This window comes from Mustela nivalis (assembly GCF_964662115.1).
Source record: "Mustela nivalis genome assembly, chromosome: 7".
Taxonomy (NCBI): Eukaryota; Metazoa; Chordata; class Mammalia; order Carnivora; family Mustelidae; genus Mustela; species Mustela nivalis.
In genome coordinates this window covers 70,281,436-70,299,187 of record NC_139026.1, presented here as the reverse complement: position 1 = coordinate 70,299,187, position 17,752 = coordinate 70,281,436, and the positions used below count along the sequence as shown (strand labels likewise).

Below are 17,752 nucleotides of genomic sequence, written 5' to 3'. Positions count from 1 at the left end.
TTATATTTATTTTGAGGGAGGCACACAATAAAAAATACACAGATTGCAATAAGTGTTTTGGGAAAGTAAGAAAGCATGCTAAGAGGATTAAGAATGATAGAGGGGTGTTGGGGGGAACTGGGTGGCACAGTGAGTTAAATGTCTGACTCTTGGTGTTAGCTTGGTCATGATCTAAGTGTCCTGGGATCGTGCCTGTGGCATCGGTCCCCGTTAGGCTCTATACTCAGTACGGAGTCTGCCTAAGGCTCTCTCTCCCTCTGTTCCTCCGCTCCTTTCTCCAAAAAAAAAAAAAAAAAAAAAAGTAACAACAACAAAAAACTTAAAAAAAAAAAAAAAAGATATAGTGTGGAGAAGGGACCCTTTTTGAAAAGGTGACCAGAGAAAGCATCTCTGAGATAGTAACATTTAAGCAGAGACTTGCAGAATAGGAAAGATAAGCAGAATGCTGCAGGCTGAGAGAAGAATAAATGCAAAGTTTCTCAGGTAGAAACAAGCCTGGTTGTGATAGAAAAAGCAAGGCCAATAGGGCTGGAGCCAGTGAATGAGGGAGAGGCAGAGGATGGCAGGTGTCCGAGTGTAGAGACCTGGACAAGAAGTCTGAATTTAATCTACATGTTAGGAAGTCAGTGAAGGGTTCTGAGCAGTCAACATATTCTGACTTACAGTTTTAAAATGATCACTTTGCTCTCTGAGGAATAATCAGTAGGGGCAAGCACAGTAGCAGAAAGACCAGTTTAGGGGCATCTGCAACAGTTTAGGTGAGAATTGAAGGTCATTTAGACTAGAGGTCTCAGGGAGCAGCAGATTCACATCTGTTCCATTGGATTGTGGAGGTAGAGGAGATATTTTGATTAAGTGTATGTTGTATATAAGAGAGAAGAATGAGGAGTCTTAACCTCCTGCAAAGGTTTAAAACTCCTTTCCAAGTATGTGCTCAAAAACACAAAAAAACAACCAAACAAACAAAAACAAACAAACAAACAAACAAACAAACAACCAATGCATGTTCAGAAAACAGGGAATACATCTGCTATCTAATAAAGCCTGTGACTAGTATTTGTCCCTGATTCTAGAAAGGGAGGTTCTAAAAGCCTTGGAATTTCCCTACGGATAGAAGCGTCTTTGTTATTCATAAGCCCCCCTGGATCACACTGGAGTTTATGTTAATAGTTGGGACCACTCTGGGTGGGGGCTGGTCACTGGTAAGAACACCTGTGGGATTAGAGGGTTGGGGCTTTGAATTAGCCCAGCCTCCAGAAAGAGGAAGGGGGCAGGAGTCTGAGTTCAGCATTATGGCAAATGATTAAGTCAGCCATGCCTATATAATAAAACCCCAGTGAAGACTCTGGGCATTGAAACTCAATGGAGCTTCCTGGTTGGTGAACACCTTGTTGTGCTGGACGGTGATGTGCCCTGTTCCAGAAAAAGGGCACAGAAGCACTGTTTGAAACCCACCCACATCTTGCCCCATATGTCTCTTCATTTGACTATCCCTGATCTACATTCTTTATAATAAAACTGTAATTTGGAAGTATAGTGCTTCTTTGAGTTTTGTATGTCAGTCTAGTGAGTTAACAAACCCGAAGAAGCCATGGAAAACTCTGAATGTGAAGCCAGTTTTTCAGATGGGCAGGGGTCCAGGGACACCCAAAGTGCAGTTGGCACCTGAAGTCAGAGCAGTCTTATTGGGGACCATGCCCTCTAACTTGCGGGGTCTGAGCTAACTCTGGGTGGTTAGCATCAGAATGGTACTGCAAACCATCTTTTTTCTGTGGTTCCGTGACTGTCCAATGAACTCGTAATGGGGGCGGTCCTACTCATGCCAGGATGGTTTATACTACACCTCTGTGGGTCAGAAGAGCATTCCTGGTCACTGCCACTGTACAAGACAGAATGGACTGGGCAGAGTGATCTATCCATAGCCAAGCTGTAATCGTCCCGCCACCCTGCTGTCCTAAACAATGAGCAAATCCATGTAAATATTACATGTTAACATTGATTTACCGTGCTAAAGTCTCTTACCACTTTCCGTTAGGGTTTCCCCTATGTGGAATTTTCATCCAAATATCAATAGCTCTACTAATACTTTGAAACAAATTTGTTATTATCAGTTAGCAAAGATTTCAAAACTCCATCTTCAGTTTTGGGCAGTCTACCCTCCTAAATCCAGTTTTGTTATTTCTAAGAACCAATGGAATCATTGGTGAGAGTACCGATACATGGAATGGACTGGCAACCCAAATCACTGTCTCCCCCAATGTTTTGGGGGAAGGAATAACTACTGATACTTCAGTCAATAAAAGGATTCTTCTTATCACCCAAACTCAAAGCCTTAGACTTCTTTTCCCTTCTCCTAAATGCATTTTCTGCAAACATTTTTCTTACTTTATCTTGTACCTGTAAATAGGGAGTTAAAAGTTGGTGTGGATGAACCTCGGAGATCAGTTATTTCATGACTTTGTTCAACAAATGTTTTTTAAGAGCCTTTTTATTCCAGAAGCTGTTCGAGGTACTAGGGAAACAGTGATAAAGACCATCAAGCGCCCAGTGTCCAGGAAAACAAATAATTTTTAAAAGTAGTTAAATGAACTGACAGGGAAATCATTTCAGATAAGGGTGCAGGCCTTGGGTAAGAGATGACAAGGTAGCCCTGGGTCTTTAGCTGGGTTGGCCAGGAGAGGAGGATTATAATTTCTAAAGATAAGCATTCCAGGTGACGGGAAGAGCAGGAGACAAGGTTGGCAGAACTGGAAACCTTAGAAAGAAAACCGGGAAGGCTGGGCCCTGGGAGGAGTGTGGTCCCACCTGGTTCATGGGTGGTGGAAAGAGGACAATAGCCCATTGTCACTCTTGGTCAAGTCTTTCCACCACACCCATCTTTTGCTTTCTATTATAGGTTCCTTCCATCACATTTTACATTAGTGTGTTGGTCATTCTTTCTTCCAGCCTCTTGCCCCTTTACTATATCCTACTATGAACTGTTGGAGGCTTTATTAAAAAAATCATGTAATTCCTCTACTTAAAAGTCATCAATGTCTCTCCTTTGTTTGTGGGGTCAAGCAGAAACTTCTTACCTTGAGCAATTAATTACTGCCACCAGTTAGCCCCAACCTAATCCAGGTGGGTGGGCCTGTGTATGTTTTGATATTACTCAAATCTGTTGCTTTCTTTTATACACAGCCTCTTCTTCTTAGCCTGTTTGACATCTCCTCATCTGTAACTCATCAAAATGGCACTGCCTGGTATCACCATCCAACCTTCAGGACAACATATCATGCTCTTCCTATTAGGCCCTAGATTCTTTAAGCAGGAAATTTACTTGTCTCTCATTTGTCCTCCCCTACCATATCTAACCCACTGCTATAGACATGGTAGGCACTAAATTAAAGTTGTTGAGTAAAAAATAATCTTTCGAGCCCTGAAGTGCTATTCTGATCCTATCTTATATATATTTTAAAATTGAATGTAACATTGACCATGTATCAGATATTCTATAAATATCAACTTGCCTAATCTTCATAAAAAATATCAACTTGCCTAATCTTCAAAAAAAACCCCTCTAGGCAGAGGTGTTTACCCATTTTACAGATGAAGACACTGAGACATAGGAGGGTTAAGTTACCTGCCCAAGGCTCTGGAAGCCCTCAGTCCATGTTGAAAGCACTAGGCCACGCTGTGTCTCTCTTACACACACAACACCCCTATCCCAACTCTCTTTCAACACACCGGACTCTTACATTATTCTTGGTTACTTGGGCCATAACAAGTGAGTTACATGCTAGAAAACAAAGTGAGGCAAACATGCTGCTCTCAAGTAAGAATCAATTCTACAATCCCTGATAAGTGGAATCATCTTTTTACTTATCTGTCAGTGGTAAGTCCTTGTCTTCTAATGATACTTTCAAACTGGATTCAGGGCTTCCACATAGTACCAGGCCCTTAGCTCAGGAAACAGAAATTCTGATACCCCACGGCATAGGTGCAGCCTTATACAGCAGAAATTTCCTGACCCCTGCCAGAATCACAGTTGAATTTTCTAAGGGCTTTAGGCTTCAGGTCTTACAGGAAAATTCATGATCTGGTCCCAAATCAGTGTCATCCTACAGAGATGGCCAGCAGCACAGAGGTGTAATCATATTAGCAGGAGACCTTGGGGATTTAACAGCCAGACTCCAGCTGGGGTTGGTGGAAGGGGCAGTTCATATATGCCCTCCCAGTGAAGACAATGGAAATAGTTCAATGCTGACCACTCCAGAACTCCTGCCACGACAGCTTCCCATTTGTAATATAAAACTAAGAGTAACATACTCAGAATTTGATATAAAAATATTGTAGATATTAGAGTTGTCAGAATTTTAGAACTGGGACAGAAGAGACTGGAAACCCCTCAGATTCTCACATGAGTGAGGACTTCATGTGCATGGAAGTCAGACCTCTTCTAAGTCACAGACAGAACCATGGCCAAGAGCCTTGATAGCACAACTTGCACCCAGAGAGCTAGAATAAAACCCTGGACGATTATCTCTTTGTAAAGTTATAGGCACCTATGCAAATAAACCACCCTTGAGCTTGGCTATTTTTGAACTTCAGATTCTGGTGAACTGGTGTTTTTAATGTCAGCTGCATTTGAGATGCTAATCAATAATCTCAGAGCAACAGAAACACTTTGAAACCTTTCTTGAGAGTTCATCATGACAGCAGTACACCAGTGCAGAAGGAAACTTAGAGAGCTAGAATATTTTATCTAAAACAAAATGTGTGTGCTTTCACAGGGACTTTTTCCAATGCTGAAAGAGACAGAAAAGGTGATTGAATGACTGAAATGTGCAGCAAGTTCTTCACCTGAAGGAGCTCGAAGGCACTCTTTGGAAAATGAAATTGACTTCCTTTGTTGTTCCCATCACAGAGCCAAGAAAAAGGCAAAGCGTGTCCTTCCCATCCCCTGGGGTGAGCATATTAAGTAAGGGAGGTAAAATCTGTTCTTATACAATCTCTGTTCTGACTCAATGGCAACTCCTACAGCTTCCCTTCACAATGTCCCCATGTGCTCTTGGTGACACTCCTGGCACTATCTCACCATACTCTGTGGGAAGATCTGTCCTAACATCACTTGTAAAGCTCAGATGGATTCATCAGTGGTTCAAGCAATTGAAATAGGTTAAGTGAGCTCTTGACTTCTGGGTTAAAAAAGAAACAGGTGGCAAATGGGCTGGAGTTTGAGTCAGGCCACAAGAGAGGAAGGTTCCTCTGCACCATCTGTCCTAGTGGTGACACTTACTTGACTATGTAACAACAGTGGGGGCTTTTTAGGATCTGCCTTCTGCTCTGAACAGGAAGCTCTGTGACAGGCCATGCCTGTCTTGATGTCCTCTGACCCCTTTCCAGGGGCTAGCATAGTGTCTGGGACACAGCAGGTAGTAAGTGTTCAATGAATGAATGCAAGTTGGCCATTGCCTAACCCCTAAGAGGACCACTATACAGAATCAGTAATGTGATTTGAACATTAAAAGGCTTAAGAATGCTCTGAATCTGCAAAGTTGCATTTAATTAAACTGTTATTAAGTAGCTAAATATTTTAAGTAGAAGTTGAAAGACCAAAAACTTACTGAGCAATAACCCTGAGCCAGACATCATGTTAGGCACTAGGATATATGGGATTTTGTTTAAACCATACAAGAATCTTACTAAAGAATACTACCTCTATTTACAGATGAGGAAACAGACTCAGAGAGCTGAGGTAACCTACCTCAGCCACCATTCTTGCGTCAAAACCCCCTGATCTCTAAATCCCCCAAAAGGCAACAGATTCCACTAACATGACATTAATGACAAGTCATACAAGAGCTGAATCACTTTTGTAAAGCTCAGCACTTATTTTTCAGGAGTTCCCTTAGCTAAAACTAGTCCAAGACCCCATGGCAATTGGCTTGCCTGATAACCTTACCTAACACAAGAGCTTAATTACCATCTCCGCTAATGACTCAGGACATGGCCTGGGCAATGGCTAGTCTATTAAAATCCACTAGACAGAAGTCATGGGGCTTTACGGTATATAGTTCTCATTCCCACAACTTACATTTTGATGGTATCTGTTGCTCTCTGGAAGAAAGCCAGTACTTCTGAATAAAATGTATCAGTCCTAACAATGTGGACATGATTATTCCAGAAAGCCAACTGAGAATTGAACAAGATCTTACAGTAATGAGTAGGACTGGGAAACAAGAATTTTCTTCAGCACAGTGGGAAGAAATCCTTTTATTAAGTTTATGAGAATCAGAGATGGGAGCACCCCTTTGTAAGTTCAAAATAAATAACTTAGGATGGGTCACCATTTCAAAGAGGCTTCTGGATATTGAACAAAATCCAAATCATTTTGCTGTAAACATTTGGGTTTGCAACATAATTCCATACTAAAGCTTATTAATCAATGTTAGGAGCTCCAAAAGCTGACCAAAGCACTTCTAGGTTCACCTGCTGATGAGAAGTTAAAATCTTCTTTTAGAGTCCTATGAAAATTGTTTTCTCCTTTCTGGAGTTTCTACTTTTTGTTAAGTAAAACCTCTGTGGAAGACTCTTGATATCATCATCATCATCATCATTGGTAATTATTCATGTTAATTAATAGTTATACCTCTTTATCTTTTAGGCTAAGGGCATGCTTTTTCTGACTTACTCACTCTACGTAGTATCCCTTGATTGGCCTTGTCCTAATCAGTAATGTCATGTATCCTGTGTTCTCTAGTGACTTAATAAATATTTATACTCATTTAATAAATTTTTATTGAGCATCTACTATATACCAGGCACTGTTTGATGCTCCTGGGGCATCCTAGTGATCAAAGAAGACTGAAATCTTATATTTGTGATAGTTTATCTTTTCCAATGGCCTGTCCATTTTAGACTTCTCACCAGAATTCCAGAACCACGTATTCAGTTTCTTATTGGTCATATGCACTTGGAAACCCAAACTGGACCTAGACACTTGGATACTATGAGGCATGTTGAAATTATCACCTTTCTCCAGCTTACTCCTGTGGAACCCCCACGATTTAGGTTGAGCCACCACCTCCCCCTTGCCTTCAGTAAATCCTCTGCCTACACGCCTTCACATCCGCCATTTCTTCTCAGTCTCCAGGGGCATTTCACATCAGCCCTCCTCATGGCTCCTGGGTAATGAACTCATTCTACCTGCTCGTTTTCTTGCTCTTTGATGGTCCCCTCGTATCCATTTCTCACTCCCATGGAACATGCTTTCTAAATATCCACGCCTGACCTTGTCTCTTTGGTTTAAGATTTCTGAAGGATTAGCTTTCAGGATAGAGTAAAGACTCCCAAGCAAGAGGCCCTTGTGATCTGGATCCTGGTGGCTCCTTTACCTCCCGTCCCCTTGCTTAGCCCCACTCTTTCTCTACACAGGCCCAACTGCCTTAGGAAGCCTTCCTTCCCAGGCTGTCCGCTCCACGGTGTGTTTTGCCACTGCACTAAGCCATCATCTCTCCTTTGTTCAGGTTTCACCAAAGCTTCTGAAGGAAGCTCAGCCTTCAACCCTAGGCGGCCCAGTGCCTGTGTTTGTTTGACCAGCAAACTTTTCACCAATGGGAAGTAATTTATTGGCTGCATTTTTAAGGCATCTTACTTCATATCTCAAGTGAGAGTCTAAGAATTCTAATTCCTTAAAATATCGGAGACATCCTTTCCTTCTTTCAAAGAGGTCTTTTGATTTTGGTCTTTTCCCCCTACCTTTTCTCCAACACTTGTTTCACATAATAATTGATCTTAGTCAAGTTTTGCCTGATTCTTCAGTAGATGAAACATAGCATAAAGGTAAAAATCATAGCTATTGGCCCCCCAAAATTTGTAGCTGGGTTCAAGCACTTATTTGCCAAGCACCTTGGATAAGTAATGAACTTCTCTGAGCCTCAGTTTCCATAAAATGGGTGTAATTAAATAACATGCAAAGCTGCTGGCACATATCTAAATTTTGTTTCCTTTCTTCTTGGCTGTGCACGCTTTCCCTTTAAGATAAACACTTTGTCTGGAATATATTCCCTTCTATCCCTTCTGTCAAAATCCTCTTCAAGGTCCAACTCTCCTCATCATCTTCTCCATGTCACTGCCCCCAGTCTCTTCAGCCACAAAGACTTGTTGTGTCATCTGTGCCCCAGCAGTTCCACATCTTATTCATTCTGCCCAACAACTCTACACTCAGCATGCTGGGCGTGAATTTAGGTGCTGGAAATACAGTGATGATCAAACCAGGTGTGTAAATACTGATGTCATTGTAGAGAGGAATAAACACATCAATACATATAAAAACAATATTAGGGTCAGATTAATTTAGGTGCTCGAAAGGGTGACAGGAGAGAAGTAACTGGAATGAGGTGTCGGGGAAGGTGCCAGGCATGGAAAGAGTTAGGAACAGAAACTGCAAAGAGCAGGCAGCTCTGTGCCAAGGCTCTGGCCAGGGAAGATGTGCGAATTTCCCAGAAAAGAGCCAACGTCGTTGAACTGTAGTTGGCTAAAGAAGGTGGAATGAGGCAAGACTGGTGAAGTAGGCTGGGCCAGATGGCATAAGGGGCCACGCGAAAGAGTATGGCTCTTGTTCCAAGTACCACTGGAAGGGTTTCAGGCAGGGCAAAACAGCACCGTTTGAGATTTCTCCAGATGCTGTGTGTGGGTACATCTACTTGACCTCTCTCCAGAGTTCTGATGTACGCTATTGTTTCCAGCGACGGTAGCTGTCTTTTCTATCAAATTGTGGTTCTGTGAGGCCAGTGACCAAGTTTTACTCTTGTTTTGATCGGTGCCTTGTGCGCAGCGCTCCCTGGCAAATTCTTGCCAAATTAAATTGAAATATCCTGCGGCCTCTGTCTTTCTTGCTTGCAATTGTAGTAATTATAATTGCAATCCTTCAAATCACTGTAAGAAGCTTGCAGCTGCCACCCAGCTCTGAATGAGCACATTTTTCCTATTTGAATTCCTCTCAGGCCTTCCTGCAACTGTAGGGCCGTCAGCTGACTTCCTGTCTCCCACCCAGGTCCACTCCCTGCACTGGACGGAATGTGTATAGTTCCCCCTCCACCTCCCACTGTCTGCAGAGCACGAGGCCCGCTGCGCAGCCGGCCTGGCCTGCTCTCAAAGGAAGCATGGCTTCTAGCTTTGGACACCACATGGCATCAGATAAAAACAGAGCACTTAGTGACCATTTGCATGTGCCGGGCACATTACAGACACGGCGTGCCTTTCCACTGGCTGTGCAACTTTGGGCAAGTCATCAGTCCTCTCTAAGCCTGCTTCCTCATGGGCGGGATGGCCACAGTCTTAGCAGAGTACCTCCCAGGGCCGTAAAAGAGAGGACACACATCAGACACTTAGCACAGCACCTGGCATAGAGTCAGCACTCATCAAACATCAGTTATATCAGTGGTAGGGTGGTTAGTGCTCGTGAGTTCCTTTGGTCCTCATAGCAACTCTGCAAGGAAAGTCTTCTTATATCCTCGGCCAACACTCAGCTGGGACACATAGATATAACTGTACTAGTTGCTAAGACTACTACAATATTTCTTAGCTGCTGAATGAGCCACTGTCCCAGCCCTCCAAATGCTCCTCTCTCCCTAGGACCTTGCAGCCTTCTCTGCTCAGGTGTTTTCCTTGGGACCCTGGAATCCTCCCCTCCCTCACCCTCAGTCCAGCAACCACAGGGACAGGGACAGGGTCCTTGACAGCAGGAGGCCTCCCGGGACCAGCCACATTCAGTCAGTTCTGTTCTTAGTGTGGACTGGCTGGTCGTACTTGCTTCATGGATGGGTAAAGCGAAGTGCAGAGGGGAGAAGTCACCCATCGTGTCAACCGAAATCCTAAGAAGTTAAACTTCAGAATCGATTACCTCAGCTTACTCCTTCGGTTCAGCACTGACTAGAAACACTAACAAAAGCCAGTTTTTGGCTTTTTGAGCCTGGAGAACTATCCCCTGGCTGCCAGCAGATTCCCTGTCTGAAGAGTTCAGGCTCTGGTCTCTGTTCCCAGTCGCACACCCTTCCACAAAGCTCATTCAAACACGATTTGGCCCCAGTCCTTTACCCTCTGTGTACAGCCCCCCCTGGGAAGTACTTACCATTTCTATCTCTGTTTTTACAAACTAAAAAGAAGAGGAGAATCAGGTTAAATGTGGTAATTCATGAATATTATATATGCATATGAAATAAGAAATTAGAATAATGTAGAAAGACCTCACAGTGACAATGAAATCCAGGGCTGGGAAGCGAAAAGGATCCCTCTTAAATTGAAGACACATGTCTGGACTAAAAATATGGAAAGAAAGGTGGTATCTCCTTCAGGATATACTTTTACTTCTTCATTGTGCATTCCGAGCTGCAAAGACCCCCTTGGTTTGTCTTGAAATGTAAACAATTTTAACAGTGTCTTATGAAGTTCTGAAGTCTTAGGTTTTAAAGATTGAGCATTGGCTTAATTAGATCCAATTACACAATTAGCATAAATTAGAAACAATAGAATCAGGACATATAATTTCATAGTTATGACACATAACAATAATACAGAAATTAAGCCGGCAAATTAACAGAAGAAGGGCGCGTACAAATCCTTGAAGACTCGATGTCTTTCAGGAACCCAAACATCTCCCCATACAACAGTTCCTGCTCGAAACCTGGGTTAACTATAAACAAGACTGATTTGGGGTTCTAGACACAGAGAACATCTGGAAAATTGTTAGTTCTTTTCCTCCCTTCTGGAGCTGAAATAGGGGGTAACTAGATTTCTATCTCATTGAAAGGACCATCCCTCTCTTTCAGACATCTCAACAGATGATTGCAAGAATTTATTCTTTAGGGTGAGTTCCACTGTAAAAACCCTCCACTGCACATGTGTGCCCCTGGCCAGGAGCAGGCTCAGGCCCTCTCCTGGGATGTAGGCATGAATGTGGGGGGACTGGGCTTGAGAAAGACGGCAAGAGGGGATGAAAGTGGCTCTCAAATCAGCCACGTGATTTCTAATACCGCATTCCTTCTACTTGGTTCAGGTGGCCTACCCCTTCCTGCTGCATCTTTATCTTCCAATTTTAAAAAGAGGGGAAAAGATGACATTGGACTAATGAGAAATTCATGTTCTAAACTCCTGCAGCTATTGTCACATATCTTTCTGTAAATTATCTCCAATTACCAGAGGGCTAAGAAAAAAAATTCATTTGTTAATTTCCTAGTTATTTTATTATTCATTCAATAAATGTGTCGAACTTCCTGGGGGAAAGAGACTATTTCTTACTTAGCCTTCTGTATCAAACCCATAAACAGCTGCTAGGAGACAGGAAGCACTCACTGTTTATCAAATTGCTTTTAAGGCATATTACAGATATTACCTGCTCTCCTATTACAGAGAACAAAGGGCTGTGCTGTTCCTGGTTATGGCCTTCAAGAAACTCACAACTCTTTTTTGTGTCAAGATGATTATTATGTTAAGCAAAGCATGAGTTAAATTGTCCTAGCAGACATCACCATGATAGCGGGACACCGGACAGGAGTCGGGTAAATAGAAGAGCTTAAAAGAACCCTGTACTAAAACGAGGAAGTGATCCTCAGAAACCGATGGTCCTGGCGGTGGGTGGGGGTGGGGGTGGGGGGGAGGTGGCATGGCCAGCCAGAGTCTCGGTGACAGCCTAGCACAGCAGAGCACACAGGTATAAGGTAGCCGGTCTCTGAACGGGCACAATACCTCTCTTATGGGCACCTTTTGTTTTGATCCTGCTGTTCGCCAAATTAAGTCATAAATATCCGTGATGGCCCCAACCCTATCATAGCAAATGAACACTGAAAATCGGAAAATGTCCTCAACATGTTAGAGAAACATCTAAAAGCCTTGGGCATTTTTTTCTAATGATCTCAATTTTGTTTTTTCCTCCCCAGTCATCATCCTTTGGGTAATGGGAGAAGCAAAAGGGCTTAGTGATGCTCAAAGGCCATTACTAGTACAGGCTAGAAGATTTATCCTTTTATACCCTTTCTTCCGGTTTATCGGATTCCCTCTCATGGTTTTTCCTTTCCAGCATGGGCCTTCCTTTTCCTCTCTCATTTTCTGTTCCCAATAAATACAAGCTCAAAATATCAATTCTCTTATCAAAGATGAGGGTCCGCTTGCCAGGGGAAAATATGTTTCCCAAACGCCTTGATCAACTCACATCTCCCCTAACAATATCCCAGAAGTAGCTTTGTATTCATTCAGGTACCTGGACAGTGGCTGATACTCAACCAGCTTAGCTGAGCTTCTGAAGGCCCGGGAAAAAAGATTTCAATTTCTCTTCACATTTCAGAGTCTTGATCCTATTACTGGATGGATATGGAGGCACGAGTATATTTCCTTAGATTCTAACCTCTAGAAATCAATTTATTTACAATGTATGATTCCATGCATATCGATATAAATACTCCTTATCGACCTAGTAATCAAGTGAAGCACTAGAGGTGGAAAAACACACCGAGGGGAGAAACATGCCCCAAACTTGTTATGTTCTCCTTTTCCTCATGCAAGCATAAGGCAGGAAGCCCTTCCTAAGGGTCTGAAGTACAAATCAGCTGCACTTAAACAGGGTAGTGGAATTCAGATGAGTTGTTTCATGAATATGAGGAACTTCCTCATTTTCTTTTGCATAAATCCTTTAGGCTAAAAGGTACATCAATTATGAGGAATTTAAAGCTGCTTTCAAAGCTCTACTGATAAACAAGCACTTAAATCAACTTGGTAAATGAAGCTATTTTTAAGGAGCAAAAATAAAAGTGGTAAGGAAATGTGTGTAAGGTTTCTTTCCAAACTGTTGAGAGTAGTTGCCTCTGGGCTGGAGAGAGAAAATACATAGTCTTTGAACTGACTTGCTTCAACTTGCTCTGTGCTTTAAAATCCCAATCCCTCTCTCTCCTCCTCTCTCTCTCTTCCTCCCAGAGGATCAGGACTTAAGGCCATAATCTCCACAGAGCTTGGAGTAACAGATTTTCTAATTTGGATTCATTAGCTACAGACTTTTTGAAATGTTCCCAAAAAGGCTCTTCCAGTAAGTGAGCACTCTTCTGTGTAAATGACTTTTTGTTTCCATCGGTCCTGAGCTTAATAATTTCACTCTTCCTTCTCCTGGCCATTGAAATTCAGAAACGGTGCCTGCTGTCTTGGCCATGGCCTGCTTGGATGACAATGAGACAGTTTATATTGGAATAAGCTGGGGAGGGCTCCTCCCTCCCGTCACGGTTCTGGAGAGAGCTGACGGCATAGGAAGGGGAGAAACATGGAATGACATGGATCCTTAAAGATTCAAGCACAGGTGCTCGGCCAAAGGCTGGTTTTCATGCTAAGGTGAAAGATGTGTCTTGTGGTAAAAGCCACCTGGTGATTTCCTTATTACAAAACCCAAAGGCTCTGTTTGACCAGTCTCTTCTTCATGCCCTCCCTGCAGCAATTAATGCTGTTGAAACTCTGACATTGCGAGGCTCATCTCTTGGCTTTTGACACACTCCACATCCTGGTTCCCCTTTTGCCTCTTTTAATGTCTTCCTTTCTACTTCTTTTACTTGTCTTTCTTCTTTTTCCTGAACGGGGGATCCCCCAGGTTCTGTCTTGGGCTTTCTCTTCCTTTCTTTTTTACACATGTTCTCTTCTCACCTCTCTTCCTAATCTGATGGCTTCACCTGTCACTTCATGTAGACAGTCACAGTGAAAACTGTCAGTTCCCAAGTACCTCCACTGTGCTATCCACGTTTAAAGGATCATCTCACTTATCTCACACCAATCTTCCCTTTGGATGAGGAGGCAGAGGCCCTAATAGGTTCAAAGACTGACCCAAGATATCCCAGACCACACAGCAAGTAAGTGACAGAGCTAAGATCTGAGCCCAGATCTTCCTGGCTCAAAGGCTTGTGGTGTTGTCACTACCCTGACCCTCCTGATTTATGACTCAGCTTCTAGACTCATTTCGAAATCAACAAGTGTTCTTCTCTGACCAGCCTTTCCTCTTGCAGAAGACCTTCTGTAACTGATACAACACCTTTCTCCCAATGACCAGGCTCACAACGTCAGGTGTCTTGGCCTCATCTTGTAGTCTACTGCCTCTCCTGATCCTCCCTACTCCTAATCTCATCAACGGCCAAATACCACCTCTGATTTCATCTTTCCCCTCTCCCAACCAGCCTACATACCGTGGCTTGACTACTGTCCTATGCCACATCATTCCCACAGTGAAACCCTTCAGTGGCTTCCCATTCCTGATGAAATGATAACCCAAGCTGACACTTACCACCAAAACTCCAACCTACTTTCTCTATCCTATGTCTCAGAGCTTCTTTACAAGTGGACTATATATCAGCGAAACTGGGCCAATGCCCCCTGGGTGTCTGAGTGTTCCGTCTCTATGCCTTTGTTTGGGCTACTCCCTGTACTGGAAATCAGTCTTAATCCCACAGACAGCCCCAATCTACACAAATCTACATAAATCCTACCCTGCCCCCAACACCCCCCCCAACACTTCCCTTCCACCACCTCTCAGCTGGATGTCACTCTGTATCCTTAAGCCTTCGCAGATTTTCATTTGTTCCACTCTTGCGGAATTTCGCCTATTCTACTTTTGGCTTGTTTTTCTCCTCTCCCTCTTATTAAACTCCAGATTCCTTGGCAGAGAGGGAAGGTGTCGGACTCCTCAGTGTTTTCCCCCAAATCTTGCAGTCCAAGGGATGCAACAGATGCCCAGTAAATATGTATTCATTCAATTGACTCAAACTTTGATAAAATACAGCAATGTGAAGTTACATTTTTAACATAACATTCTATGTGTTTTTCCCCAGCAAGCAGATGCAAACTATTTCACAAAGATGGTCCTTGGGCATCTTGAGATCAAGAATGTCTAAATAATGGCTATGAATCCCTATCTTCAAAATGATTACCTTTTTCCCTAATGTAGATGGGAGAGAGGGCAGAAAAGGAAACATGGGGGAAAAAAAAAAAGAAACAATATTAAGTTCTGCCCACTGTCCCATAAATAATGACAATTTCATGGCAGGATGCAAACTTCCGTACACACAGAACAACTTATAGGGGCGCCTGGGTGGCTCAGTGCGTTAATCCTCTGCCTTTGGCTCAGGTCATGTTCTTGGGGTCAGGGAATCAAGCCCCGCATCGGGCTCTCTGCTCAGCAGAGAGTCTGCTTCCCCTCTTTCTCTGCCTGCCTCTCTGCCTACTTGTGATCTTTCTCTCTCTGTCAAATAAATAAATAAATAAAATCTTAAAAAAGAAAAAAAAAAAGAACAACTTACAGTGGACACAAGTCAAAAAGAAAAAAAAACATGAAAAATCCTTAGCAATAAAAAAATTCAATTTACATGTAGCTCTCCTGTGACACATAAATAATGAGATACATTACTGCAATGTTAACTTGCTCTTACTAATATGTTACCTGCCAAACATAGTCTTTGGTTGCTCCCTCTATAGTTTATGTCTTCCTACAGGCATGTCCAGCTTCCAGAAGGGAGGACTCACAGCTACCGTCATCTGGCTCTCCCACAGCTTCAGCACTTGGTGCTAACTACATGTTACCCTGGGACCAGGATGCAAGGAGGAGCTTGCCTCTTCTAAAGCTTCACTCTCAAATAGTTTTGTAAGAATGGTTTTGAGAAAGAAAGTCCAACATACAGCGTGCTTATTATAAGAATATAGGCATTGAATTCAGATGCACTGATACTAAATGTGCATTATGACACTAATGTAACTCTGACTTCTCTTTAAGCCACTTAATTTTAATATACATAATTTTCATATACATAATTTGGCCTTTCTTCTGTTAAACAGAAGAAAGGCCAAATTATGGACAACCATAGCCTCTGCAACCGATCTTACTAAGGAGTTAGAAGCAAGTAGGTATGGCGGAATCAGTGCCAATCGTCAGCAACAACCCAAACTGTATGTAGACAGAACGCCAGTGTTATCCCACTGAGACCAAACACTATTCTTAAACTCCTGAAATACAAGGAATTTCTTAGAGTATGACTCTTCTGTTCCCATTTGACAATGGGAAAGTTCTAGATTTGGAAAACTGAGACACGAGCAATGATACAAGGTCAGAAGATGACAGTCGGAACTGAGATGGTACCAGGGAATTTTTCAGTAAATATCCTCTTGCACTTAAGACTTCAATTTAGTGTCTGTAACCAAGAAGTCCAGTGATTTAGGCAGCATGAAGGTTCTTCAGTGACTGACAGTCCTGTTTAGACGTTAACAAAATGACTGGAAGAACGTCTATGTTTTGGGAGAAGGGCAGGGTAGAGAAGGGGAGAGCACACACAGGCAACGTAGTCGTAGGTTCAAACACTCTCATCACTTACCACGATCATCTGAGCCACGTAACTTTCAGGTCCAGTGTATTCAGTTGGGTCTTTAACCTTCACCAGGACGAGGAAGTACAAATAATGCCACATATTGTGTTCTGACTTGATGTGCTCCTCAAATGAAACCGTTTTATTATCAAACTTGTCCCTCTCAAGTCCTGCAAAACACAGAGAGCACAACGTATGTAATTTGTCAGTTCATCAGCACTCACTTCTTAGTGTAAAAAAAAAGACATCACAATTCTGTGAATAAAGGCTTTCCATGAGTGTGCTGATTTAGAATGTCATGATCCAAAACAGCATAGGACACAAGACCTCCAGAGCCTGTAGATTGCTTCCAAAGTAATGTTCTCCTACCCCTCCACCCCCCAAATGGATCCTTGGAGATGCACAGTCCTGATACCGTTGTAAAATTCGCAGATAATTTTAAATATGGCCATGTCAACACTGTCCAATTAACTGGACCACAAGTCTAAGAAAAAGAAGTAAAAATGGTCATGCAATAAAAGGCACACTTGCTAATCAGGACAGGAAAAAAAATGTTATTTTATCCAGGAACTTGGGTAAAAAGAGGAGAGGCAGCAGAGAGAGTCATCTTGAAAACCACTTGTAATCAGTGAAGGGTAAGCCAACGTCCACAGTGATCTTTGCTCCTGGTGAGTAAGGGCTCCAACCTTTTAGACCACTGTGTTCCTGGCATTTTAAGGAGGCGATGGTCTGTTCAATATCCAGGGCAGATTTTCAGCTGCTGGAAGGACACCGAGGAGAGGTTCTGCATAGTAAGATTCCTTTCTCAAGGGTTGAAGAGTGGATGAAAGAAAATGAATGGAGATGGAGAAAAACATCTATGGAAAAGTGAATTTGATTGCCAAGTAAAATGGGGTGTTGGGATACAGTCTGGTTTTGCAGTTCAGATACTGGAGAAGAAACTAGGAAATTGAATTCCAATCCCAGCTATTCTTTCCTAAGCATATTTTTAAAAAAGGTTTTATTTATTTGACAAAGATCACAAAGGCGGTGGCGGGGTTGGGGCAGGGAGCAGGATCCCTTCGGAGAGCCCGATGCAGGGGGGGCTTGATCCCAGGACCCTGAGACCATGACCTGAGCTGAAGACAGAGGCCTAACCCACTGAGCCACCCAGGCGTCCCTCCTAAGCATATTTTTAAAAAACCATTCAGGAACAAAGAAGACCCTTTAAATAACAAGATACAAAGTACAATAAGCAAGTAAAAAGAAAAAAATCTGTCCCTAGTGGAAGGGCCACCTTTTAAATTATATTATTGGCTGTTTTAATGGAAAATACCATAAAATTCGCTGGCTGATAGTGACGCCTCGTCTTATTTGACCCATCATCAGCTCAGCATGGCCCAAATAAAATCCAT

General features: G+C 42.7%; 1 protein-coding gene across 2 annotated transcripts in view; it reads right to left on the bottom strand.

Annotated features, from left to right (window-relative positions):
• The window catches only part of ITPR2 (inositol 1,4,5-trisphosphate receptor type 2), a 494,143-nt gene that overhangs the window by 31,841 nt on the left and 444,550 nt on the right, over positions 1-17,752 (bottom strand). For both annotated transcript variants that reach the window (XM_082738458.1, XM_082738459.1), the window contains one exon: positions 16,368-16,528. In XM_082738458.1, the coding sequence (XP_082594584.1) occupies positions 16,368-16,528 (161 nt within the window). The remainder of the gene's footprint in view (positions 1-16,367; positions 16,529-17,752) is intronic.